General features: G+C 41.0%; 1 protein-coding gene across 2 annotated transcripts in view; it reads left to right on the top strand.

Moving 5' to 3' along the window:
* The window catches only part of nrxn2b (neurexin 2b), a 372,419-nt gene that overhangs the window by 27,913 nt on the left and 316,930 nt on the right, over positions 1 to 27,576 (top strand). For both annotated transcript variants that reach the window (XM_076143906.1, XM_076143905.1), the window contains exon 2: positions 2,817 to 2,837. In XM_076143906.1, the coding sequence (XP_076000021.1) occupies positions 2,817 to 2,837 (21 nt within the window). The remainder of the gene's footprint in view (positions 1 to 2,816; positions 2,838 to 27,576) is intronic.

A 27,576-nucleotide genomic window follows, 5' to 3' on the forward strand; every position in this document is an offset into this window, starting at 1 on the left:
GGGTGATAAGCCTTCAGCCAAACTCATCTCATATCTCACCACCCTGTCTGCTCTCTTTTCTCTTCCTCTCCCTCCTCCCACTATCTCCCCCTTACTCCCATCTCCCCCTGCCTTTCTAGCTTTGCAAAGATAAGATTTGCTTTCCCCACTGAGTTCTTGTGTCGATACTAATGCACAGCCATCATTGATAAACTGTCAGACCGCCTCCTCCCATCACTATTCTTCCTCTGACCTTCCTTACCTTGGTTCATACTACGGAAAAGGAAAATGAAACATCTCACAATGATTTAAACGTGCTGTTCAATGCACAATGACTGATTAAAATGGACTATGCTAAACTATGATAGGATAATTGCAACTGGCTCATCTTTACAGATTACACCCCTATAGAATCTGTGAGCCACTGGCATTGTTCTTTCGTTCTTTCCCTGAATGCACCTCCCTCTAGACTGGGACTGTGTTGAGTGGCTTTGGCAGGTTTTCAAATGGGCACCCCCTTTTCTTGGATGTTTCATCGATTTAAGTCCATGATATCTCGGATGCTCGGCAGCAGTACCAGCATCCTGGCCCTACCCCCCTTGCTGGTATCCCCAAACCTTATACTTACTGGTTAAGCCAGATATCCTCCAGGTTTCAGCCGGAATGTGCATCTCCTTCACACTCTGCTTGACATTGAGGTCCACCCTGCACCACTTCTCCAAGCTCTTAAAGGGTTTGTTTTGGACCATTGGTATCAAATCCTCTCCAATCTTAAGCAAACCTCAACCTTGGACACACCCTCCTTACTACCAGACTTCTGGATTTTGCAGGTTTGAACACCAATGTCCAACCTGTTGGTTGCCTTCTTGCCAGTACTGCACCCTGGTGTAACTTATCGCCGACGTGCATCCAGTGACAATTGCGATCTCCAGCCTCTTCCAGTCAGTGATGAAGTTTCTGCAGGTGAAACGCATGTTGAACTTGTGGAAGTAGCTCTGCAAAAGATTTGGAAACTGCTCAGGGACATAGTAGGTCTTCAAAGTTGTTTGCACTACCTTGTGGGGTATTAGCTAGCCACAGTACTGCCTGATCATAGTGGTTCCTCTTCACATCATCAATGATCTCAGAGATGACACTAGTGTGTTCAAGACAGCCCCAAGTTAACCCCAAAACTCCACCTTGCCAAATTGAAGTGTCCATGAACTCGTTGTCCAACATGAATGTGGTCAGCCTTCTTGCCACGATCACTTTGGTGGAAATACAGCATTATATAATGAAGAGTCAAGCCTGTACTGAACTGCATTGAGTCATTGAGCCATTACCACTTAGCCAGGAATGTGAACAGCAGTTAATAAGAGTAAACTGAAGAGACTGACTGTTTTGTTGTAACACAAATATTGAGTTAAAAAGGCATGTCTTGATGCTGGGAAGACAGGAAATGGCTCTTGGCCCATTTTTTCACCACACATCACACGAGTATTAAAAGCATGTTGCAAGGAAGCTCTTCCTCCATGCCACCCTCAGTAACTTCCAGTCATCTCCTGAGCCTTTCGTTATACTTGTTCACCTTGTACAGAACCCGGGAACCCTGGAGAGTGGCCACTGGTGGGGTCTCCTTTTAGTTTCCCCATCATCACCACTATCTTAGGTCAATGCTCCTCCCAAGTCTGTCACTTCTGAGAAATGCTCCCTCCTGCTCCTAAATGAGCCTGTTTCTTAACTGAGCTCCAGTCATTACTTCAGGTGTTGATTGTAGTGACTTGTGAGTGATATTCACACAAACGCCGGTGGAGTTTCAAATCAAGGTTAAATGTAGTGAAAAATGAGCCGAGTTGAAAATCAGATGTCATTAACTTTGCTAGACTGGAGCTTGAGTAGGTAATGGACAAGAAGGCAGCTAAGCAGGTGCCATGCTTGATTGGTGAAAGACACACTGATTCCCAAGGTCCACACACACTGTGAACACAGACACACACATACTCACATTGGGATACACCAGGATGACTTGTTGCATGTACTTGAATACCCCCACAGGGAGGCATCCAGAATAGGACTAGGGCTGACTACCTCTGAAGGAAACTAGACGGATGGAGGGGTGGACAACATTTGCCCAACAAGCCCTCCAATTTTGACTCTATGTCAATCACCTTATGCGCCCAAGTGGAAATGGAAATGAAAGTCAACTACTGGAAATTAAAAATAATATATTTTAAACTCCCTGACTTTTGTTTTCTATTTGTTTTTCAACCTTTATTGTTGTTAATTGGTATAACATTGCAAAGTTGTTGAGCCCTTATGTGGTGGTTATGGAGTGCAAAAGACTCTAAAACAGATCACATAATAATTACCTGTGACAGATTTTTGTAATCAACTAAAGGTTCATTTTCATTTAAAGGTTAGGCTGGAATTCATTATGTCAATTTTCACTTCTCATTTTGCCACAGACGTTTCTCTTTGTCTTTCTTTATCTCTGACTATTTCTGTCTAACTTTGTCCTTTTTCAACCCTATCCACAAATAACTCAACAGCTGCCTCTATCGTGATCTCTAACTTTAACTCTCAACTTTCATTTCGCAAGTTATTACTGCTCCCTGACCTCTGTCTGAAAACTGCTATTGCTTTATGACTCATCACCCTGCTTGGTTTCACTAGTTTGTCTTTACACAAAAAGTTCAGGATCAATTTTGACCAAACTTAGTAGAAGGATAACTTACGCTCAAGGAAAGAGACAATTAAAATCAGTGTCCTATTTTGAAAAACATTAAAACAAATCTCTCAACTCTCTTCTTTCTGTCTTTTCTCTTTTTCATGTATTCCCTTTGGACTGTCCCCTGAAGCTGAAGAATATGCTGTTGAAGGTAAGGCTGATGCTGTGCTGCCCTGGCCCTCTGATGGCTTTCCTTTTTGCTGGCGTCCATGTTGAATGTCAGTGCTGGTTGGTGTCAATGGTGTGTCTTCTCCCTGTGGGAGGGGCATTGTCAGTTTGGACTGCGGTTATAAGTGACTTCCAAGGGGCCTTCATTACAGTTTACCAAAGAGACAAAAGCTGCAGATTTGCAACAAAAACTATCTCTCCTTTATTTGTTTTTTATTTTACTTTTTTATTTTTATTTTTTATTTATTTTGCCTTTATTGCAGATTCTTGTTTTTAGATTCTGGCACTTGTAAAATTCACTCAAGCATACTTCCTGTCCAGGTAATTTGGCAATCTTGACTCAATTTACAAGTAAACAGGTATTTGGAGGATTAAATACGGTATGACATAATAAATGTTAGATGCTGTTCCTGCTTGCCTGTCGCCAGTCCTATTTCCAACGAAGGTGATCGAAAGCTGCCAGTTGGGGCTCCTGAGGGGGCTCATTAGCCCTTGGGCCAGGCACTAAGATAGTGCTGAATGTAGCAAACAGCTTGGATAGATCAGCATTAGCTTGTCTGTCTGCAGGCAGTTGTCTGTCATCCGCTCTGCGCTGTTTGGTAAAAGTTCCGTCTACTGGATCACTGAGCCTGTTTGTCAAATTAGATAAACAGGAAAAACTGCATTTCTCTGTGGGATAGCAAAGTGGTTGAGGTGAGCGTGTGTGTGAATTAGTGCTTGGGTTTGAGTGTGTATGCGTTTGCATGTTCTGGAGTTTCCTCCTCCTCCATTTCTGAGTTGAGTTTGTTGTGATGGATAACCTATCGCAAAGCCTGAACTAGCAGGGGAAATCACAGTGAAAACATCCTCTTACTCTGAGTTTCCCTTAAGCAAAAGCTTACTATTCTGCAGTAATTTCTCAGTCTTTATACCAATCATGAAGTGTTTATCATGTGGCATATTGGAAATATTTATCAAAGTGTCATTTCACAGATTCTGCTAACAAAGTAAAACCTATTTCAAATGCAGCCTAGAATTTAATGTGCATAGTGTGACTGTCCCTGACTGTGAGAGCTAGCAGTCCGATGTTGACATATTCTCTGTTTGTTCCAACACCTGGAATGCATGCCTCCTTTAATGTGTTTGGATGTGTGTGCAGCAAATGCCCTTGCAGCCCCGGTCACATGTCATTACTGCTGAAGCCTTTGATGCGAAAATGTCAGGTTGAAGGCGAGGGGGGGACGGCAAGAAATGGTGGCATTCCCACAATTCCTGTCAGCACTGTCTGACAGAGTGGGCCCTCCACTCTGATCTGGAATGAGGTGAGGTGCCAGAAAGATTTGTGTGAGAAAGAGTAAAGGAGATTATGGGACTCAGAGGAGAACTTTGCCCTATGCTGTAATGGAGAGAGGAGATCTGTTTCCTGTGACAGACCCAAATGTGTTTGGCAGCACTCAGGGGACCCCTAAGGGAACAGATGGAAAAATCCTCCCCACTGATTCTGCCTCTCAGGCTAGTCATCCCTGTAAATCCCAGCTACAGATTACAGAAGTGAAGTGAGACTCCAACAGATAGAGAGAACACCAGAGAGCTGATTAAAAAATTATCTGTAAGCATCAGTATTTTTCTGAACTATGGTGTTCAGATATTTTGTGACACTGGCCAGACATAGTAGGAAATGTCGCTTTTTAATTTGTTGGCCCCAAGCAATTTGTGAGGGCGTGCACGATCCTTGTGTTGGGGGTCCAGGTATTTTCTCCATAAATTGCTGTACATCAATGCCAGAGGATCCCTGGGATTTTTCCAAAATTTGTATTTTAGCTGAAAATAAATGATCCAGTGTCAGAATACAGTGCTCTTGCAATTCCTCCCTTTACCTCAATTAATTAGTGCTCTCCAAAGTTACATTCATTTAATTAAAAACCCTTCCATGCCCAGTGTGTTGTGTATCTTCACACTCGATAGTCCTTTTAATGGCTCATTGTCTCTGATATCATCCCAGAAGAACCCTACAGAGCTTATTTGTCTTCTATTTTTAGGGCTTCCCAATGACCGTATTTGTTGTTATTTGTGTTGGGTTCTTTGAGATTGATTATGGGAGAGTTGGTGAAAACCACGAGGGGAGGGGGGAGGTGTCTGTAGAAGGTAGCCGGTTCCCCTAGATCTTACACTGCAGGGCCTCGATTGATGATCTGCCTGGACACTGACCTGTTTTCAATGCCAAACCAGCTGCTCACTGCCTTCTTCGTAGTGATGGCCCAACGTGTTGTCCCTCTGGTGGACTGTGTGTGTGTGATTTATTTGTTTCATTAACTAAGCTCAGGTTTACCGTGTTGCTGGCTGCAGTGGTCTTCATATGGAGGCTAATTAAGAAATGAATCTGAAGGTACTAGCAGTTGTAGTCAAGCAGTTAGCAGACAAATGGTACTTTGACTTGATAGTTGTTGTAGACAACTAGATGTACTGTATTAAGGCAGTTTTACAAGCGCTATCAAAGGTGCCCTTGATGCATGCACTTAAACCCATTTGATAGCAATATGCATAAGCCGACATCATTGCTGGACAGATTAGAGTGTAGCCACAATAAGAGACAGGTATAAAAGAAAGTTTTTGATTTTGTATGTGTCCTAGACTACTTTTACCAGTGATGGGCAAAATGTAGCCTCATGAAGGAAGCTTCTCCTTCTGAAGTCTTCCAATGCCAATGTTTTGGAGTATCCCACCTGTGTGGATTGCTTTTATACCTGGCTAATAGTGTCTGAGATTTAATCAATTGGGACCTCACAACTTGCCAGATTCAGCAACATAAATGCAGCATATATGTATTTAACTACCCCATGTTTTTAAAAGAAAAGGAAAAAGTGAAGAAATGGATGTCAGAGGCAGTACTGTAGTAGTTTCCCAGATATTTCATTTTTCATTCCAATACTGAAGGTTTCGCTTCTTAATTTTCCTCCAACTGAAGGTCTGACAGGCCTTGACCATGAATACAGCAGAGAAAACAGCTCTAATACACTTATACACGGCAACAAATCCATCTAGCGCAGTCTGGCTGGCCTCTGTGACGGACTGATAGATCTAGTGACTTGGCACGCTTGTGGGAAAGATGCTCTGAGCTGCCCACACTCATCTTAATCAACCTTATCAAAGCTAATGATCTTTACTTTCTCAGCCACCATACCTCAAACTTTGTCTGACCCTCATGGAGAGCCACAACATTTTCCTCTGTGACAATAAAAAAAGATGATGTTACCTGCAGGATTACAAAATCTGTAGTTTCAGGAGATTACTTTAGATCATCAAAACCAGATAAAGGATTTTGTTCTTATTTGCTTGGGAGAAAACACACAAATTCATACAGCAAACTAGAATGTTTGTGTGTGCAAAAAGAAAATCCAGAGACTAAACCAAATATTAAATGTACTGCTGTTGTTGTGGTATAAACCTACATTCTTTTTCCTATTTAATCACCTTGGTGGCAAGAAATGATACATTTTAACAGGAGCTGCCAAAGATTGTCCATTCTTGCCAATCAATAAAGCCTAACTGTGCATTTTTCATTTAGTGCACAAGAGATTTGCAGTGTTCAAACAAACCGATCGATAGTGGAAAATTACTGGCTAGCATTTTACTCGCTTGACAAAAACAAAAACAACAACACAAACACTCACAGGATTATCATTGGGCGGGAAGAAGTATCCAAAGAGGAGAAAGTTCAGTTCAGAAAGGACTCACGAGCCTTTAGATGGTGGGATGCCCTCCACCAGGTGTTGCAGGGAGAGTGACCCTCCACAGGTGCTGGAGAGCCAAAGTCCAGCCCCACAAGACGGTCATTTCACCGCACGCAGCTCTCTCCCTCTGTATCTCTCTCTTACTCCCTCTCTCACTCTCTCCATTCCCCTGCTTTGTGATCACATAGTGTATGGGGATAGAGTGGGCGTCCACTTGTAAGAATCACTAGATGCTTTGGTGTCAATATATAGTTAAAGGCCTCACACAATACCATTTGATGTGATGGGGAGGGATTTGACTCGGACAGTGCACAGCTTGGAGCTGTTGTGTTGGAGTGTGTGTGTAACTGCAAGATGTCCTCGTTTGCTTGAGAATCTTATATTCATGGCATATTTCCCAAAATGTGTTCTAAAACAGATAATTTGACTATTTCTATTACTGTATATTTCTTTGAGCCTAACCTCTGAACATTATTCAAATGAACCCGCATTAGTTAAATATTTCCCCTTCCTATGACATGAGTCATAATTGAAGCACTTCTGAGCTTTTGGAGTGATATCTTCACTGTCACGTCTACAAAAACTACATTAATCATATTATTACACTACAATATTGTGCATCTCTCTGCTTTTGCTGCTTTTGTAAAGGGAAATAAAGGGAATGTTGTCCGTTGAGCGTTCCTCCCGAGGAATTGGGGGTTATGGAGTGTTTGGACTTTATATCGCCACTTCTCTCATTTTGTTGCCTCCAGCAGTTATTTATGCCCAGTCAGGGATACAGTCTTGGCCATCCTCCTCTCCTCTGTCTCCCTTTGATATCTTTCTCTCATGTTTTCCACATCTCATCAGTTTGTAATTTGTTTGTCCACCTGTAATCACCACAATATACTCCTTTTTTTCCTTTTACCAATACCAGTACACCCTATTTTCTGTCCTCTCTTCTTCACCTTCTTCCCTCTTCGGGTAGATAAATGTATAGGTTGTGGCTAAGAGGCTTATCTAGGAGCTGTCTCTGCAGGACTGCAGCTCTATGTGGCTGCCAGTGGCAATATAGATTTGGTAGGAAAATCTGGAGTTGTTTTTAGTGGTGTTGTTTTGGTGTTTGTGTTGGTGGACTTGTTGGTGGAATTATTTACTACCCTCCGTCTTATTATGCAGCTGTTCAACTCTCATTCAGTACATTACATTACATTACGATCATTTGGCAGACGCTTTTATCCAAAGCGACTTACATTACATTACCACCCTTCGCAGAGGGGGGAGCAATTTTAGGGTTCGGTGCCTTGCTCAGGGGCACCTCGGCAGGGGCTCGAACCGGCGACCCTTCGGTTCCCAAGCGGAAGCACTACCCACTGAGCCACTGCTTCAGTAGTATGATACAACGTGGAGTGTTATCATCCAGTGCAGTTCGACCTTGTTCTTTTATATGCTCTTAATGTTTGGCACTAAGACATTAGGGGCCATGTTTCCATTTCAGTTTTGTGCAAAACAGAGATGTTTTTTGAAAAGATGACGTAGTGTTTTCATTAATTGATGTTGTGCAAAAAATGCTTCTTTTTCCCAAACTAACTTAAAAGTAAACAACTTGCCATCATCTCGAAGCTCTCTAGAAATTAATTATCATTATATATTCAAATCTGTGCTTGTTGCAAACCGGAGGCGGACTGGAGGTTTAAGGTGACATTCAATCATGTTAGTATTCCCTGAAATGGGCTCGATATTATGTACATTCTGTTTGTCACCAGAAACTCTGCTGCACACCTGCTTTCCCTTTAGAAGGTTAAATGTTCCCAAAGCAAAAGCTGTTGCCACCCACGTCCTCTAGTCTAGCGTAGCTATAACTTCTTTTCCTCTGATTTAATTCCTAAATTATCTCTACAATTAGTGTTCTTTGGATATTTTGAACATTTGAACCAGTGGGCAAAATGTATAAGGAGACGAGGAGACTCTCTTAAATTGAAGAAAACACAAAATGCACCATGCTTCTGCAAAAATCCTTCACACACAAATGAAAATGAAACGCAAGACATCAAGGACTACACAACCACCAATTTGTGACTTCTGTTTCTGTTACAGTTTGGCAAATTAGTATTAAACACACTCACAACAAAATCCACTCCAAACAAGCATACAAACTTTTTGGAGATATTTGAGATTTTTTCATTTCAATTTTATTGTTTCCGTCACACATTTTTTAATCCACAAATTGAACAGAACTCAGGTCAATGAAAACTTCAATTCCAACTGAAATACATTAATCATAGCCAGGTAAATAAATAAAAAATAAAAATCACTTTTTTTAAATTAAAGTATTGATCGTTTGTCTCAAGAATCGCGATTTGTCACAGAATCTATAATCTCCCTCCCCTGCTTTACACACGTAATTCAGAAAATGCAAATACAGATTTAGCATTCTGCTCTGGCCAGGCAGTGTCACACAAACATGGATCTCCAGAGTAAGCATGTGTTTTTGTTTTTTTATGAACCAATCACTTTCAAATAGAGGTATGGGTCATGGAGTTAGATGAGGACAAGGTTAGTGTCGGGGAAAAAAGCCCCAGATGGCAAAAGGAAAGGTCTGGAGCCTCCTCCCCAACATTACACTTATAAGACATGTCTCTCAGCTGTCCAGATGGTTGCCTGGATTGTCCATATTCCCTTATTTAGACATAAATGTATTTTTTTTTAATCAAAACCTACTTTTGTCACCCGTATCTGCAATCCTTGCTCAGTTGCCTTTAAAAAAAAAAAAAAAAAAAAAAAAAAAAAGCAAAGAATTTCATTACATTTCTACTATCTCAAATTGAGTTTTTTTTTTTTTTTTACATAATGTAACTTAACGTAATGGTTTATACACTCCCTTAGTCATACAAACGGTAGCTGTGCAGAAGTGCATGTTTTGCAACTGGAATGTGAGGTTTTAAGTAGAAGGTGACACATTCCAATTTACCACCTATCACCCACTGTTGCTTTTATAAGTGGATGTATTCACAGCCAAGACATCATGGCTTACATCAGGAGTCATTTGTTAGGCCTTTCCTTTTCCAAAACCTTGCCATTATTTCTAGTGTCGTAGCATAGTTGTTAACCTGCAGCCTGGTCCTTATTCAATTATGCCATGAAATACCACTGACTACAAAGCTGAGAGACCACGCTGACTAGATGACACAGTGAGAGATTGCATTTGGGCATTGTACGGTGAAAAGTCCATCTCCTACCTGTCCCCGACCCACAGCCAGCGCTGAGAAAATAAAAGCACTTACACTCACTCCCACTTCCAGCTGGCTGCTAAGCAACAAGGTTGAGGAAAGTGGCTACCGACACACTTTTTTGTTGTTGTAGGTATGTGTGTGTGTTTTTGTGCATAAATGTGCTAGACAGGCTATGTGTGTGTCTGTAAGTTAATCGGTAGTTCTCTGTCGTCTCTTCGATTCCTTTGAAAAATTTGGTGTCGCAGCCTCTCTGACTTGCTCTTCGTCACCAGGTGAACATTTTGTTTCCTTAGGGCCCGGCCTTTATGTGTTATCCAACATTCATTTAGCAAGCGTACAATTATGTATGAAGGGCTTGTTGGTGGCACAGAGGCAGTGCTGAGCGAAATGGTGTGGCAAAATTGGGATCAATAGGCCATCGCGATGAATGAGAGCAACCAATAAAAGAAGGGAAATGGGGAACAGAGCTGTTCTCTCTTCATCCCTCTCTCAGTTTCATAATGAGAAAATAGTAACACTTGACTGATCTTGTTTTGCCACTAAGGACCTCCCTAAAACCACATTCCTTTGGAATTGAAATGGCGGAATATGTATCTATCTTGTTCCTCTTTTCTTTCTCTCTTTGTGTGTTTTCTGTCTTTCCAGTGGTCTTGCATTTTGTATTTGGAAAATTTCCTTCTCATTATTTTAGTTTATATTGAGTATGAATTCATTTACTTTTTTGCTTAAGTGCTGATTTGTTTGATTGTTATACTTAAACTCTAACTTGAATTCTAACTGTTTTATTTGAAAAATGTAAAAGGCCTTGCAGCACTGGGGCACTTCTGGTCCTGTGACCTTGTGGCAATCATGACATGAATCAACACACAAAATCAGCCCTCCTTTAATCGTCATTTTTCTGAATTGTCACAACCATTGTTCTTTAGCAATGAAAGATGTTGATATAGCTGGCTGTTGACATAATGGCTGGTTAGGTTAACCCATGTGAGCTTTGTATAGCCTCTGTAGCACCCTGGTTTATGGCAATTATTCATGTCATGTCATGCCTAAGAAAAACACAGAGTATCATTTTGAATATTGTGCCTGCTGACAGGTGTCCCCTCGTCTCTCTTTACTGGCACTGTCATCAATATGTGTTGCCAAAAACACCATACATTTGTCTTGCAGCTGCCACAATATCTCCCCCACAGCTCATATTTATTTTTCAATAAACTTTGGACCCTGTTTTATCCAGACAGGGGGGGGGGGGGCAAGCTCTCCCTGCCAACTGTGTGTAAATGTGAGGGGTAGGGCCTGGCCTGCTGGTTTTGGATGGAGATGTGGAAATGGCGCAGGATGGCATGTTGGAAGGAAACAACGTGCAAGTATATTCATACAGCGAGAGGGAGGGAGTGAAGAAGTAGGAAGGAGAAAAAGGTCCCTTATCACATTTAGAAAACTAAACCTTGAATCTTTGTTTTTGTTTATCATATTTCATAACGTGACATCGGGTCTCTCACAACAGGTTAAGGCAGCCTTAAAGCATTCAAGTAACCGGGCCTTGACCTTGGAGCAGCCAGTTGTTTACATGTCAGAGCATTGTTGGCTTCATGATATTTCAAGATTTTTCATCGCCTCTAGGGAAAATTCTGGCAAGCCGGAATTGAAAAATGCTACTTTGACTCAGTTCTGAATATTTCCTGTTCTACTGAACTCATTCTTGCACTCAGTGTGGCATGTAATACATCCTTGGGTTTTTTCTACCTGCAAATATAAATCTGGAACATGCACAGTGAATATTGCTAAGGACATCTCCTTTATCTCTCTCTCCCTCTGGCTCTCTGCCTCTCTTCGAAAAAAGCTAAACAACAATAATGATGATAATAAATATACAACCGTCTTTCTTTTTTCTGTCTTGCTTTCTTTCCCCCCCCCCTTTCTGTATAAAAAACGATTTTCAAACTGTCCCATAACTGTCTGCACAATATCATGCATACTCACATCCATCACAACATTTAGTTTCAGTTCATCAAATATTGCAATCTTTTCCTGGATGTAGCTTTGCTTCTTTTGCTGTGTTTAGACTCACAGAATATGGTTATACATGCAAAGAACTCAGAGTATACCAATATCACTGTAATAGATTGTGGATTTTGTGTGTATTACTGTTCAGGGCTCAGATAAAGCTGAGACTGTGAGTGGTCCAGTACAGGCTGATCAATGTTGACCATCCTGCAGATAATAAAGTGGTTACGTCTCCCCCAATGCCTTTAATTGAACAAGTGTTGCTGGCTCGGCCCATCTGGAGGAAGAGAATCTTGGGAATTGGATTTTTTCATATAGCGGCAGCCTGCCATGCCGGTGAGGAAGAGGAACTCTGCAACTGCGTGACCCTGTGAATTGCTGAGGAGACTGTACTGAAGTAGTGTGGGAAAGTAATTTCTGCTCAGTGCACCAAGGCTGTGTATTAATGTACATGAATGTGTGCTCTTTCTCAAAGCAATTATTCTGTTAACAGTGGTATCACACATTTGAGTACAACATTCATTTCCCTGTTCAATGAGGCTTTCTGCCAACTCCCCCTGCGTCTCTCATATCTTTCGTGAATCCCACAAAGAAAGAGACAACAATTTTTCCTTAGCGGGAGTGTTGAATGACCTCATCCGTGGACATTTCAGCAAAGGCTTGTCTGCATGTGTGTTCAGTCCGTATCTCTGACTCCCAGGATGGAGTCTAGGTAAGATAGTACTACCTGGTACTCGGTAGCACTTGATCCCAGCCACCACCTTGTTGATTGAAAATTGTGTTCGGTGCACAGCCTCTAATGTCAGCTTCAAGTGGATGGAATTTGCAGGATATGGAAAAAGAACAGATTGTTAAACCACAGGCGTAACTCCCAAGTGTCTCAGAGAGAGAATTCATTACAACTTTCATTTTCTTTGTTTTCACACCTACCAAGTTTGGTGTGCATCAGCAGTTACTGATCCCTGTTGGAACAAATGTAGAGCAATTAGTTCAATTCAATTTTATGTATATAGTGCCTGATCACAACAAACTTTATCTCAATGCACTTTTCATACATTAAAGTATTTAAAGAAGCCCGACAATCTCCCATGAGCAAGCACTTGGCAACAGGAAAAAGGAAAACTCTCCTTTAATAGGAAGAAACCTTTAGCAGAACCGGGCTCTAGGTGGGCGGCCATCTGCCCTGACCGGTTGGGTATAGAGAGAGAGATAGAAAGAGAGAAGCACAGTAGTAGCAACAATAAATCATGGATAATAAATAATATAGATAAAGTAAAATAATAAATATGACTAATGATATTTATACTAATAGCAGGACAGGGCCTTCATCTCAACAGGACTGTGAGACGAGAGAACACAGGAAACTCTGGGGGAGAAGTAAAGTTTTGTTGTATATTCTTATTGAAGCAAGCATTTGTCATGACAGTGCGCATACAGTTATGGGACATTTTGGAGATTGTTTTTTATACAGAAAGGGGGAAATGAGAGAGAGACAGAGAAAAGAAAGAAGGTTGTATATTTGTTATTACTATCGTTGTCGATTTTTGAAGGGAGGCAGAGAGCCAGAGGGAGAGAGAAAGGAGAACTTAGACACTGAGGCAAAATAGGCAATATAATGTTCAAGTAAATTGAAACCGAAATGACAGAAAGCCATGGCCGCAGAAGGTTGTGAGAACATGGCACAGTAGAGTGGATGCAGAGTCCAGGATGAGATCACTGATAGTTATGCGATGATCTCATAGGTACAGTTTTTACAGGATAATGTCAAAGAGCAGTGTAGGCAGCTACAGATCGCATCATAGGCTGTGGTGAAGAGAAAAAAGGTAGAAGGAGACACACGAGGGAGAGAGAAAAACAAAGAAGATATCCCACCCAAAGACCTGAACCATCCCAACAAACACACAATCCCACATTCACACAACCCCGTCCTGGCCCGCATGGGATAGAAAACAAAAATGAAACGAAACTGAAAGAGAAAGAGGAAGTCATCAATGGAATCAGAGATTGTGTAGCAGACTGTGTTATCTGCCAGCAGTAATGGGTTAAACCACAGGGGAGGGGAGGATTTGTATGTTGACAGTTGGATATCTAATAGTAATGGCGCATGTTCAGATATTAGAATGCCTAGGTAGTCAGAGAAAGCAACACAGGGTTTGAGAGAGTTGTCTATAAGAAAATAATCTATCCTAGAGTATGATTGTGCAGAGGAGAAATAATTAGTTCAAAGCAACATCAGAACATGCCTTCGTCTTCTTACTCTGTGATACTGTATTATTGAGCGCAGAACGTACCAGCTCAAACATCTGTACAGACGTCCCTCCAGTTGCTGCATCGTTAGCAGAACTAGGTTGTGACGTCATAAAAGGAGCAATTACAACGCAACGCAGTAAACTTGAGGAACCATTTCTGGAAAAGGAGATAACAGCCACGTCAAACGCAGCATAGTTTGGTGTACTTTAATGTGACGTGAAATCAACCAATGCTAATAAAAAAGATACAATGTAGTAAAACATTAATGCGGTCTCTTCATCCTATTGTGAAATGTGCCGTGCATCCCAAACAATTCAGTGCCTTAAGCATGTGGCCCAGTTGAATAAGATGAGCTCCACTGCTGATTTAAGGGATATAAAGCAGATCCCATCTGGACACTGACATGAGCCACCCCCCTGCTCTCTCTAAGCTGAGTCAATGAACACAACTCCTATCTGCCTTGTTCGCTGTTTCTCTTGTCCATCAGGCACAGCCCCTATACACTATTCATAAACCTGGGGAGAAGGTTGTCTGACCTTTTTGCTGAAATGTTAGGGCAAATTAGTTGTCAGAGTGGTAAATGTGGCAAACATACTAAGCCTTGGCTCAAATCCCATGCACTTCAACACACTCATTATTATTTTTTCACCTTTTCACGGGCTACCTGCCCTTTCTGCTACAGATCCAAGAGACGCCAGCTAGTGTTAATGCTGCTGACCCACCCACTGACATTTTTCTATCCAGTGTCACAGTAATCACTTATGAGGCTTATTTTGACCCATGACCTTTCACAGAGACGAGGCCTTCAGTGTTTTGAATTATTACATTTTCGGGAAAGATATTCTATTAGATTTTTCAATTTTCAAAGCAGTTAACAATCACTTTAATAATGTGCATTGAATAATTAAAATTGATTATTGAACAAAAGCATGGAAATATAAACAATACATAAATATACAGGCACTCAACATCTTAGTATGCAATACAAAATAGACCATGTATTAAAGTTAGGTCAGTCTTGTCAATGTGAAAATAATTGTAAAAGAAATCCTTTATAGCATTGTTTGTAATTAACTGTCCTAATACAGTCTATACATCACAATTCTGTGAATCACCCTCTTTCCCCCTGAATACAGAGCATCTTATAATGAACCCAATTGCAAGCAGCACCCTTTTAACGCAGAGTAAACAGTAGACTTGCTGAACTGCTGGCCCCCAAGAGTCTCCGCATATTCATTACCTTGCATAATGGCTTTTTAAAATAAACACTGCATTCAGCAAGCATTAGTTATTCCTGCATAGTAATTAGCTACTTGAGCCTGCTTTCCTTGTGTATGTGCATAGGCTGGTGTGCTTCTCCAAAACCCCCGAATAAGAGTCAGACACAAATTTATGATTCCACTAGAGTCGGAATACAATTTGTACAATCTGATGCGACTGCATTTCATTTTTGGGCTGGGTTTTATTGCTTCAATAGGACAGTGGAGAGAAGAGCAGCCTTAACTGTGTAGAAATTCCTTTGAACAAAATCTGCTCAGTATTAATGAACTATCTTCAGACACAAGCAGGCTACCCCTCAATATTCTCCTTCTCTTCTCCTCTCTCCTTTGTGCAATCCTCATGTATTTGACAATTTGTTCTCTGCCTGAACTTGATCTTATCTTCAGTGTTAAAACACATTGTCTCTCCTAAAGGTCCTCTGCTTTTACTTTTTGACCTTAACGTGACAGCCATACAGTGTCTTGAAGACAAACAGAGATCAAATGCGGATCAAAGAGTTAGTCTCTCTGGTGATACAGGGCTCTTCTCTCTTTTTCCAGCCTGCGGTTTGTGTTCGCCTGTGCTCAGTGGATTGATGCTTCCTGCATGCTAAACCTCAGTTGTTATTGGGTCTTTCCCTGTTTCCAGCTGGCTCATGCTCATTCAGAATGAGAGGAAATATATGGTAGAAGGATAAACATATTGGGAATTTTGGCCAGTGAGTGTTACTGTGCACAACCGTGTATCCAGATGAATTGATGACGACTTTAATCTTTTATGAACTGTATTTGGCTCACATGTGCCGGTGATCAATTACCTGGCCTCTTCCTATAGCATCAACCTCTGGTGTCTGCATCTCTCTCCCTCTCTGTCTTTTTGGTTTGGATAAATGGGACAAAGAATGAGCATATGCCAATTCTGTGACCTACCCTGGCATCAATATTTTTTTTCCCCACTGTGGCCAAGGTCTGAAGGATGTGAATGGTCAGACGCTGTCACATTAATCGATATGTCCTACCTGTTAGGTAGTAGGTTAAGTTTGTGGGATCATGGCTGAGTATTTGTAGGTTGAGGTCACATAACCCTACCCCTACCTGCATTCCCCTAAAAACATATAGACTCAGTATTTGTGGGTTTTCTCTATTCCTGTAATCTTTTGTATTGACTTTGGACTAAAATGACCTCACAAGCAAAGCCTTTACCAAAGTGGGAAAAATTGCATCCTGGCATCGTGAACTTCTTCTTTATATTTTCTCATACCTGTTCACAGAAGGACAAGTGAGAGTGAATCAAGCATTCTCACACAGCTTTTGTTGCTCGACTTCAATGCATGATTTTGAAAATTACCTTAATTACACAGCTTCATGCCACCAGCTACCTCCACACACCAAGTAAGCAACCAATCAGCTTTCACCCTACATCCCAAATAACGACAGTCACCACATCGCATCACACTTACCCTTAGTGTTTACTGCAGCCCGTGATTAACTGCCATGATGGAAAGCATCAACATCCATTTCATCAATATTTGATGAGTGAATGTCTCCATCCCATTACACACAACAGGGGAAGCTGTAATCAACTGCCACACACACTGTGAATAATTATTTATCCAGAAAATGGCTGTGTTTATGCAAGTATAAAAACACAGATACCTTTTCCTGTCTGTTTTTTTTCACCTTTAGTATAAACAGAGTTCTGATTAGGTAATAGCAGGACTGATTTCTTCTCATTATTATTTGACATGTTCAGGCTGCTTCCTTATCTGTCAGCAAATGTTATTCACACAGAAAAACAACCCTTACAGTTCTAGAACACAGGGATAAACTTTCACAACACCCAATCCAGTGTTTTATATGCACACACACACACACAGAGACTCGGCTTAAAGGTTAGATTGGTGTTGTGCAATGGACTGTTGCTCTCGATTTCAGTGTCTTGATGTAAACCATACATTTTCGTGACCCCATTTCTAGAAGGTGGGGTCACATTCAATAGAGTGTGGTTCAGAAATGAGGGGAGTAGAGCAGGATACTCTTATGGATAATAAACACAAGATAAGACCTGCACAATCAGCTTCGGGAACATCCATAGACTGTAACTAAACAATAGCATTTCATTGAATTTTGTCTAAAATTCTACTCTAACTGCTGTCGGCGAACCCTTTCTAGTAATATACTGGCTGGCTTTACTGGTGCACTTTTCCCTTACTGCTGGTTCTGGCAAGCAGCATGCAGATATTCCCGGATAAAAATAAAGAGCTGTGGGCCTTTTAAAATTGTGAATCATCTTAATTGGAATCCTGGTGGAAATTTCAGGCCATTGCTTCCTCACAGTAGATAAACGGCACTGTCTCAATTCCACTGCCATTGGTTGAAATTCAGCACTTGTCATCCAGCTCTCCTCTGTTGTGACAGTAGTACCACAAATGGGACCTGTGCCCAGTCAATGTTTGGGAAAGGAGCCAGCAATCCAAAATATTAGCGATAGAGGAGTCAAATTTAACCCTGCTGATATTGCTGAATGGTATTATATTGGCCTATACCCATTTTATATCATTTTGACACCATCACACCCCTAGCTCTCTCTTTGGCTGTCTCCTGCTGTTCTTTCCCCTTATTCTCCCACACTTTTGTCATCGCCTACTGCTGTTTAGTGGGCACTATGACAGGGCTGACTGATGTAGCCTTGGCCCATGTATGACAGGCAGACACATGCCGCTCTGGGCTGCTTGCCCTCTGGGCCCTCATCTCGCCAACCTGTTTTCATTTCCACCAGTCAGGCAGGTGGATGAATTGATGATTGCAGTTGAAATTTCCTTTTCTTTTTTGTGTACGGTGGGATTCGGGTGTGTGGTAAGAAACATGCACTCTGCCACCGGGCCTTGAATTTCCCCATGTTCTGGGAAATCTATCTTCACTGTCGACATCTCTCTCAGTTGGCTTGAAAAAGGAGCCTCAAAGTAAAGTGAAGTTGAGGAGGAAACAGGAGCCATGCCATGCTTTCTCTTGGTACCTACTGTCAGCAAACCATACATTTGTATTTACACTTATATTAAATGAAGAGGGAGACACAACAAACCCAAAGAAAATGCTTCAAATCCACCCTGTATGTCCAGCAGGAAGGAATGGTCGACTCTTCCACTGGTAGTTAATAGTAATTTCTTGATATGTTCGATTGCAACAGAATTAACACTCCAACCTGCCTACATGGAAATTTGAGTTGATCTGGGACACTATTTCTTCATGTCCAAACAATGTTGCTAGTCGCAGGTTAGATTAAAATCTAAGTGGTTTTAGAGACACTTTTAAGATTGGCTTTATCTCAACTCACTGCCTCCCCCATCACAGCTTTAGAGCGAGATTATGATCGTGGAAAACACTGTTTATATGCACATTGATTTCTTTAAGAAAACACCAAATTGCTGATATGCAGATACAAAACAATAATAATACATAGCCCATTTGAAAAATGATTGGCGCTTGACATTTCAGCCATTTTAAAAACATTTGATACTCACTGTTGAGCACCAAGATCACTTATTGTGCTTGGAGTTATATGAAGGAATAACCAACAAGGTGACAGGTGGAGATATAATCCCAAATTGAAAAAGTCTGTGAGCTTATTTTGTAGCTGCCTGTTTGGGTTTTGAGCAGAGCAATAAATAGTCAGATATACACACTGTGTTAGCTGATATACTAATGGCGAGGACAGGATGTAGTGGTTAAACGTCCTGCTTTGCCTCGACCAAGCATCTGTTATTTAACCAAAATCGTATTGATCCTGGTTCCCTGTAGGATCGATCCCAGTTAAGAAAGGAACAGGAAGGCCTCTGAGTTCTCCACTCAGAATGTGTGTGCCATTTCTTTGCTATTACACACTGCCATCCCTCAGTTTCACAAGACACGCAATACGCAATGTTGTTAGAGAGAACTGTGCTAAGAGTATCTCCTCTACTCAGCTCTTGGCAGCTTTCTCGTTTACTTTTTTCCCCCATCAAAAACATGTTTCTTAGCTCAATGCCGAGTTGGCACATCTTGCCTTTAACAAGGCTTTGGAGCCCACTACTGTTAATGTGACAGCTAGACCTTAACTTAGCAGAAATTAATTGGTAAAAATAAGTCTACCAGAAGGTAGCAGACAGCAGCACTAACCATTAGTCCATGAAGCTATACCAAAGACCCTGGAGGGACCAATATACCTGCTATTTACTGCCACAGCAATCTTAATGGGAGACAGTGGACATCTAAAGTGGCATATCTTGTTATTGCTTTTTCTCTGTTTAATTATTGTCACCATTTGGGGACCCAATAGGAATGTCCTCTGTTCCCCTTTGTTTTTACAGTCCATCCCCTGTAACAGCCCTGTGTTATTATTGGCCATTAGTGTTCCCCATGGTGAACTGTGGAGTTTTTGATCATCAAAGCTCCCTATCAAGACTACTTTCCCTTGGCAGCACATTTGAAGCAGCTGGAATTCCAAAGTAACAGGTGCACTATTTATCCCACTCATTTACAGAGTCGCATAGCGGTGACTGGACTCTTCCACTCTGATGGAAAAGAACTGAGTGTTGTGAAAGGTAATATTGCACTCAGCCTTACAGCAGAGGAACTCCAGAGGAACTGTTGATGGCCAGTCCTGACTGAGTTCAGTGTTACACCACGTTCCTATTTTCACACAAGAGCTCAGTGCCACGCCATTAAATGTACAGCTGATTTCACACACACCTTGGGGAGGCAGTGATGGTATGATTATGAAAATTGCTTCTTCTGCTCAGGCTTGGTTTCATTGCACCTCAGTGGCTTTCACTCAGGTGTCAGTGTTCTTGTGAATGCACGGAATAAACACACTTACATGCAATTATGCATTCCACATACGCTGCTCGAACACACAGCTATGCGGCCGCATACGATAAAGCTATTTATGGTCCAGATGCATGTCTTTGTACGGATGCGCTTTGCTTACAGCAAGACTTTCTTAGATGGGATGGAATGCACTTCAGGGAATAATGCCGCTCCCCACCACCCCTTCACCCCCTCACCACAATCTTTCCTCTTCCCTCTGCACACACACATGCAGACATAAACACACATTGTAATTACCCCCAGTGTATTCCTTTGTAGTATTCCTCGGGCTTACTGGAGCTTATCCTTGTAGTCTGCCAAACACACTGGCTCAGGTATGGGCACTTACTTTAGAAATGTGCTGGAAAATATATGTGCACAATATCTTCCCTTCCCTCCTGGCTTTAATCAAGATTGGCTCAAACCAGGACAGGACTTGAAGTAAACTTTATTTCAACAGCATATGCCGCCCGTGCCATGCCAAGACAGTGCGGTTGGTACAGCTATAGAGCTAGCAAAGTAATTACAGACTTTGTATGAGATCATTACAAAATCAATTGATTGACTGATAGTGCTAATGGGTGGGGGATCCTGTGGAGCAGATTAGCTGGAATCTAGATTAGAATCAGACTCATCCTGTGACTGTATCCGTGTGTGTGTGTGTGTGTGTGTGTGTGTGTGTGTGTGTGTGTGTGTGTGTGTGTGTGTGTGTGTGTGTGTGTGTGTGTGTGTGTGTGTGTGTGAGTGTGTGAGAAATATATAGATAATATCACTGTAAAGTCAAGATATAAAACTGTTGATTTAATTGAATTATAAAACCTTGTGAGTAACATGCCACCATAATAATCCTTAAAGCGTGCTTAAAGAAGAAGAAGAATACCCTTTTATTATCCCAGACTGAGAAATTTCCTTTCCAAACACATGCACACACTTTTCATGCAGTTTCACAATGTTCATAGTTAATACATACATACATACATACATACATACATACATACATACATACATACATACATACATGCTGTTAAACAATATTTTTACACAAAAACTACCCTACAAGTTCATAAGAAAAACAGTGTTGATGGTAAATGGTGCAAGTAGGTCTGATAGAAGTGCCCATAGCTTTCAGTAGTGCAGTGTCTTCACTCCCTGGTATTTTAATTTTGCTCTAATTTTCCTGTTGTATGATGACAATTGATATTTGAAAAGTGAAATAATTATTATCATTAGTAGTAGCAGTATTTTTAGTAGTCGTATAGTTGTTATGGAAGAAGATGATAGATGCCCTGAACAGAATCAGCATCTGCCGTCTCACGTATCTCCCCGCCCGAAGCAGTAAACAGTGGTTTGACGTCAAAAGGAGGACGCCAAAAGAAGATGAGACGTGTCTGAGGTTGAGGAGGAAGACAGCATTGCACAAAGAAACATAGCTCAGCCTCCCTGCTTATTCATCCAGAGGCACACATGCAAACCCCACTGGTGTTTTTAATAAAAAGAGGCATCACTCAAAACTTGCCGCAGACACTTTCTACCCCCACTTTCCTCCGTGTTTACTTTTTTTGTGCTCTCTTTGTCCATACCTCCTCTATTCCCGCTGTCCTCCCGCATCTCTGCCTTCCATTTCACACTACATAAAATGACATCAGACACCTGATGAATATTTCATGATGCTTCTTTACCCTTGTGCAAATAATGGATGCTATAAAAACCATAAATACATCTCTCTTTATCCAAGAACTGTGTCTGTGTGGGTGTGTGTGTGTGTGTGTGGGTGTGGGTGTGGGTGTAGGTCTGTGTCTGTGTCTGTGTCTATGTGATGCCATGTTTAAGATTGAGAAATTTGGAGATTATTCCATGGAGCAACACAGTTCTGTGACTCAAATACTTCTACTCCTGGTAATTATATTAATAACGTGTACCATGAATACCACCTTTCTCACACCAGCAGTCTTTAGAGCTCTATCTGTCTGTCTGTCTAGCTATCCTTTCAATATAGAAGAAGCATATGTATAAACTGAGACTGCCTTCAACTTCAATAATTTCTATTTGGTCCACCACAGAAAAGGGTTAGGGTTATGTTGGGATTTGTGGTTGCGTTCAGAAAGAGAGCATAGTGATCAAAAAGCAGCACCGACTGGCATGAGGGAGCCCATGAGGTGGTGGGTGCTGTTCTGGTCACCGCTTTGTAAGCAGCATGAAAGGATTTGGATTTTAAGCATCAGTTGAAAGCGATGAAAAGTAGTGTGACATGCATACTTTGGTTGGCATGTTGACAAACAAATGTGCTGCCATGTTCTGGATCGTTTGAAGAGGTTTGAGTTCACAATCCAGCTGGCTTGCTTTACAAAGACACAGTATTAGTGAGACTGTCAAAGTGTCAATACAGGAATTCCTTGGGTTACCAACGAGTAATGTTTTTAAATCAGTGTTTATGTGGAATTAAAGTTAAGTGTAGTTCATGTGGTGTTGATTACTGTAATAGGCCTTACGGAGGTTGGTACATAAGAACGCGATGTTCGTAAGTCGGGCGTTCGTAACTATGGGACTTCCGGTACAAGGTGTTCAACTGTTCACCTACACTCAATGGCCATTTTTTAAAATACATCTTCAGGTACAAATTCTTTTCATATTTATTTGTTCCTGTCCTTTTGGCTCTTTGCCATGTTTGTATTATCATGTTGTCAGGAAAAAGCATATCATGCATAATGTGTCTTGCAATGTGCTCTACCCATATAATTGACGCTTACGCGATCACAAGCAAGGTTTAAAAACATGTTTAATGATTTCTACACAGTGCAAGGAACCACATAAGCCGCACTCCACTAAGTGTTAATAAGCTGCATTTATTAAGCCCCAGTGTGCTTTTTTTTTCTTTTTAGTAATTTTGCTTACCCCTTTACTTGACTGGAATTTATCTAGAAGATGTAAAGTTTTGATTCATTGCTTCATGATTTGGTGTCTCTATTTGTGTCTCTACATTAAATATCCAGGAAACTGGGCTCAGGCGTGAGACATCAAATATGAAAGATGACTTCATTCATGGAAGATGCTGGCAACTTGAAGTTTTCCTTTTTATTATTTATCTCAGGCAAAACATTGTTCTGAATTATTCTGAATTATTCTCTCAGCCTTTGTTCCTTGGTGTGGCAGAAACTCACTTCATCTAAAAAAGAGAACACTTAACTAACAATAACACTTCAAATCTTCAAAATCTCTATAAATTGAATATAATGCCATAAATAAATAGAGCAATGCCTCAGCAGTTGTTTTGAAGATAGGAAAATGCATTCATTTTTGGCATACAGGATGCAAACAAAAAAATCTATCATGCTATACCTGCATTTCTCCTGTGATCTTTCTTCTACTTGCAGTAAAACTGTCTTTTACACCTCTTTTAAATGTGTAGACTGCATTTTGTTCTGTTCGGTCGAAATTAACTTTATTTGAGAGTCGGGTACTCCAGAACCATTACGGCCTTTATTCCAGCTGCCCCTCTATTTCGCCTTCCCACGCTGGCCAATCAACATCTAATGGAAACTAATACAAAGAGCTCACACACAATGAGTGCCAAATCAGCCAGTGCTATTTAATTCAAAATCACTTCAGTCATTGCGGAGTTAAGGCTTGCAGCCTGATTAACGCAAACCTTACTCTGTTACATCTACGCTTACGCCTTGAAGGTTGACTGGTTTGTCCAAAGTTGTGTGTGTCCAAACCTATGGTTCAAAATAAAATGTTGAAGATGGAAGTCTTTAGAAAGCCCACACATTTAAAACAGATTTGAATTATGTGATTACGCATGGTGCAGTTGCCTAGACTTTGAATGGAGAAACAATTTCTGTAGCAAATGAATTATTGTAGTCTTCATCGTGTTTTTAATGCCTAAGTGTCTTTTCTAAGTCAGAGAGAGGAGGCACCCTGGTGTCTGCACTACTTCTTATGTTTTCCTGCTTTGAATACGAAGCAAACATCATCCATATTCATATAGTTATTCAGCAGATTCCCACTCTGAATACATAAATGTTTTTCAAACCCATTTAAAACACACAAAGTAAAAAGAAGTAAAACATTTACCTGGATAGAACTCAGCACAGAGCACCTTTGATATTCACACAGTTTCCTTTGATTGTCTGGAGTAACATCTCTACGCCTTGACAAAGATGAGGTCATCTTGGAGATTTGACCTGTGTGACATTGTGAGGTATTTAAGATGTGCCATTCATTCAGCCTTTGCTATATTAACAGTTTCTTATCGTATCTGTCCTTTGGCGGTTGCTGTCCTGTCCTGACACTATGTAGCTTTATGCCATAAGTATTCTGTGCAGGCATTTCCTCAGCTGGGATACTTCCTCTAGTAAGCAAATTCAGGGACAAGTCATGTATATGTGGCGAACAATGGAATCCTACCAGTTACACTCTTGTATCTGGCCTACTTCCTGTTCTTTACCGCCACATAAATGTACTGATGGTTGGTTAGAATAATCTGTAATTCTTCCCCTGTTTTCCACCTTGACACACACTAAAAATGTAAAAAGTTATTATTTTTTTCCAAGCTGCTACACTTGTGATAAAGTGTCGAGGGCAATCAGCTCAAGTATGTTGCCTTAAAACGATTCTACGGTGAAATGATGAGATAACATCACACTCTCTGCTCCAGCGTTCTAAAACCAAGTAATAGAAGAGTCTGCTCCACCAGAAATGTGTCTCTGGTGTATTTTGCATCCCAAGTACAACTCCCTCTTAACAACTGTTTGTGTGAACAGAAGGCAGATAAGAGGCACACACACAGAAATACATGCATACACATAGAGCAAGGCACAACAGACTGAGAGGGATTGTAATGGAACTGTCCATCAAGTCAAACCCGTGACAAACATGGAACGCTTCAATCTAATTCAGGGACACAAACGTTAGACAAAGAGCTGTCAGCAGTTCTCCGGAACAGAAATTGAAATATGCTCAACAACAAATTAATACTATGTAGCACACTGTTTCAAAGGGACATACACCACACCACAGTGCAGATCTGATTGGTCCATTTGTATTTCCTTGGATTGAAATATAAAGAATAATATAGCTTGTAAGAATTCTACTACTACTCTGCTTTCTCTAATTTTACACAGTGTCTGCATATTTAGTGTTCAACTGAGCAGTCAGCATTGTTTTCATCTAGAGATCCACTGTAATAAATCTGGGACATCCACAGTGACGTTTGTTGATTAAGCAGGCAGAAACTGAGACCGACCAAAAACATGTTTTTGTACGATGACTTCATACTCAACAAAGACACCTCAAATTCATCACTCCAAAAAGTGACCTTTAGGTGGTTCAGATGGTTTGTGTCACTCTTTGGGTTAGGGTGTTGGTTAGTGGAGAGGAACCTTTGCTTGCTAAGCCACCCAGTGGAAAGTTGAAAGGACTGTTTGTGTTCGTTGTTCTTTTATTTTTGACTCAAACCTGTGTTCAGAGGGTAAAAGGGTCATAAATCATCGTTGCTCTGTGCAGGTACATGTTTGTGTTTTTCTTGCCTTCTTTGCCAGTTATGAGACGTTGCTCATCCTGACTGTGGGAATAGATGGCAGTCATTATTTAATGATGAGCTGTCAACTGCAGCGAAATGGAAAACACAAATATGCCATATGGCTAGAGCCTGGTAGATAAGAATCAATGGTAAATAACTGTACAATGTTCTCAGCCGTGTGTGTGTGTGTGTGTGTGTGTGTGTGTGTGTTACAAAGAGTGACATGAAGATTGAGATGTGCATGTAGCCTCTGTGTTCTCTATTCTGATCACATGAATGTTAGATTTTCCATTTAAATCTAAGAAAGCCTAAGGCTTGACGCTCAGCAGAGTATGATTGTCCCAAAGGTGCTCCATGCAGCTTTCCATCATAGAGTTACAGCAAAAAACATTGAAAGGAGGGCATCTCTGCACAGGCCACACACTCCTACACACTTATTTCTTATTCCTGAACATCTGTCACATTTTTAGATTGCACTAATCAACGCGTTTAAATCTTCAAAATTTTACAAATTTTGCTAGAATTGCATTGCTGTCCACCATGCTAGTAAATCTTCCATTTTGTTTGAAAATGATATTTTGCTGAGAAAAAAAATACTGTCTAAATTATATGTACATATATAGAAGTTATATAAATATCTGATGGGTTTGTGTAATTATATAAATTACATTAAAATGTTCAAAAGCAAACATTTTGACACATTTCATTTGAAATTTTGCATTTTTGTAATGTTTTATTATTTTCCGTCTTAACACAAATGGGTCTTAATACAGTTGTTTTTTGCTACCGTTATTACAAAATGTCGTGATTTTCACGTCACTGGTTTAGTTTGTGTGGTGGTTCAGGAGGAATGAGGCATTACAGAGATAACACAACCTCACAACTGGATGGCTTTCTGGGCACAGGCTTCATAACACATACCTACAGCCTCCCTCGTTCTCTCTCTGTCCTTCATGTCTTTGTCTCTCCCCTTCCCCTTATGGTGACATTTTTCAGGGCTGTGTGACACCATGAATGACAGCTAGGGGCTCTTTGGAGTGTATGTGGGCAGAGTGGCCTGGAAGAGGGAGATAAGGAGACACACACACACAAATACACACAAATATTGTCCATGAAAGGAAGAGCCAGAGACCTCCGTACACACAGGAAGTCTACATAACATTCGAGAAATAATTGTGTAATATTCACAGAGGCATACACAGCCACAAATGCCTGGTGGATATTTTTTGGGTAGTTTGTTTAGCCACAAATAAATACATACACACAAACTATCTTTTACTGAACTATATAACCAAGATCATGTAACTGACCACTTGCAGCCCTTTTGTCAGAAAACCGGTAGAGGAAAACAACACCACTATTTGCAGAACACACACACACACACACACACACACACACACACACACACACCTGTTGCACTTTCAGAAATCATTGTCTGGAAACAAAGCATTTCAACAAGAACTTCCTCTAACCCACAGATGCTCATTAATATGTACAGCCGTACCCAGTAACTCATTCCACTTCCACGCATTTTCCCTCTTATTCTCTAACACACCAGCACAGAGCTGCAGCCCCTGCTCGCCACCCTGCCTCAGGGATGGCAGCAGCAGATGGCACCTGTTCAGGGTACCAAGATCTTTTGGTTGGTTGGTGGCCCATGAGGCGCAGTTGATCATAGAAATGAAGTGGAGATGACAATGATCCCCCCAACGCAGCAAAGGAGGGAATATGGGAGGTGAATGCAAACAAACCTGACAATGCATGAAAGTAGCATTTGAGGTAATTTGGATGCAGACAGGCTTGGTGCTACCAGCTTGTTAACTCTAAAAACAACAGAAACAGAGATAAGCCTGAATAAAAAAAAAACACATCTTGATTGATTTTGGTATTTCTGAGGCAGCTCTAATTATATGCTTTTGTT

The sequence above is a fragment of the Genypterus blacodes genome, unplaced genomic scaffold (genome assembly GCF_046128005.1).
Source record: "Genypterus blacodes isolate CSIRO-AG114 ecotype Tasmania unplaced genomic scaffold, CSIRO-AGI_Gbla_v1 ptg000027l_1, whole genome shotgun sequence".
In the NCBI taxonomy this organism is placed as follows: Eukaryota; Metazoa; Chordata; class Actinopteri; order Ophidiiformes; family Ophidiidae; genus Genypterus; species Genypterus blacodes.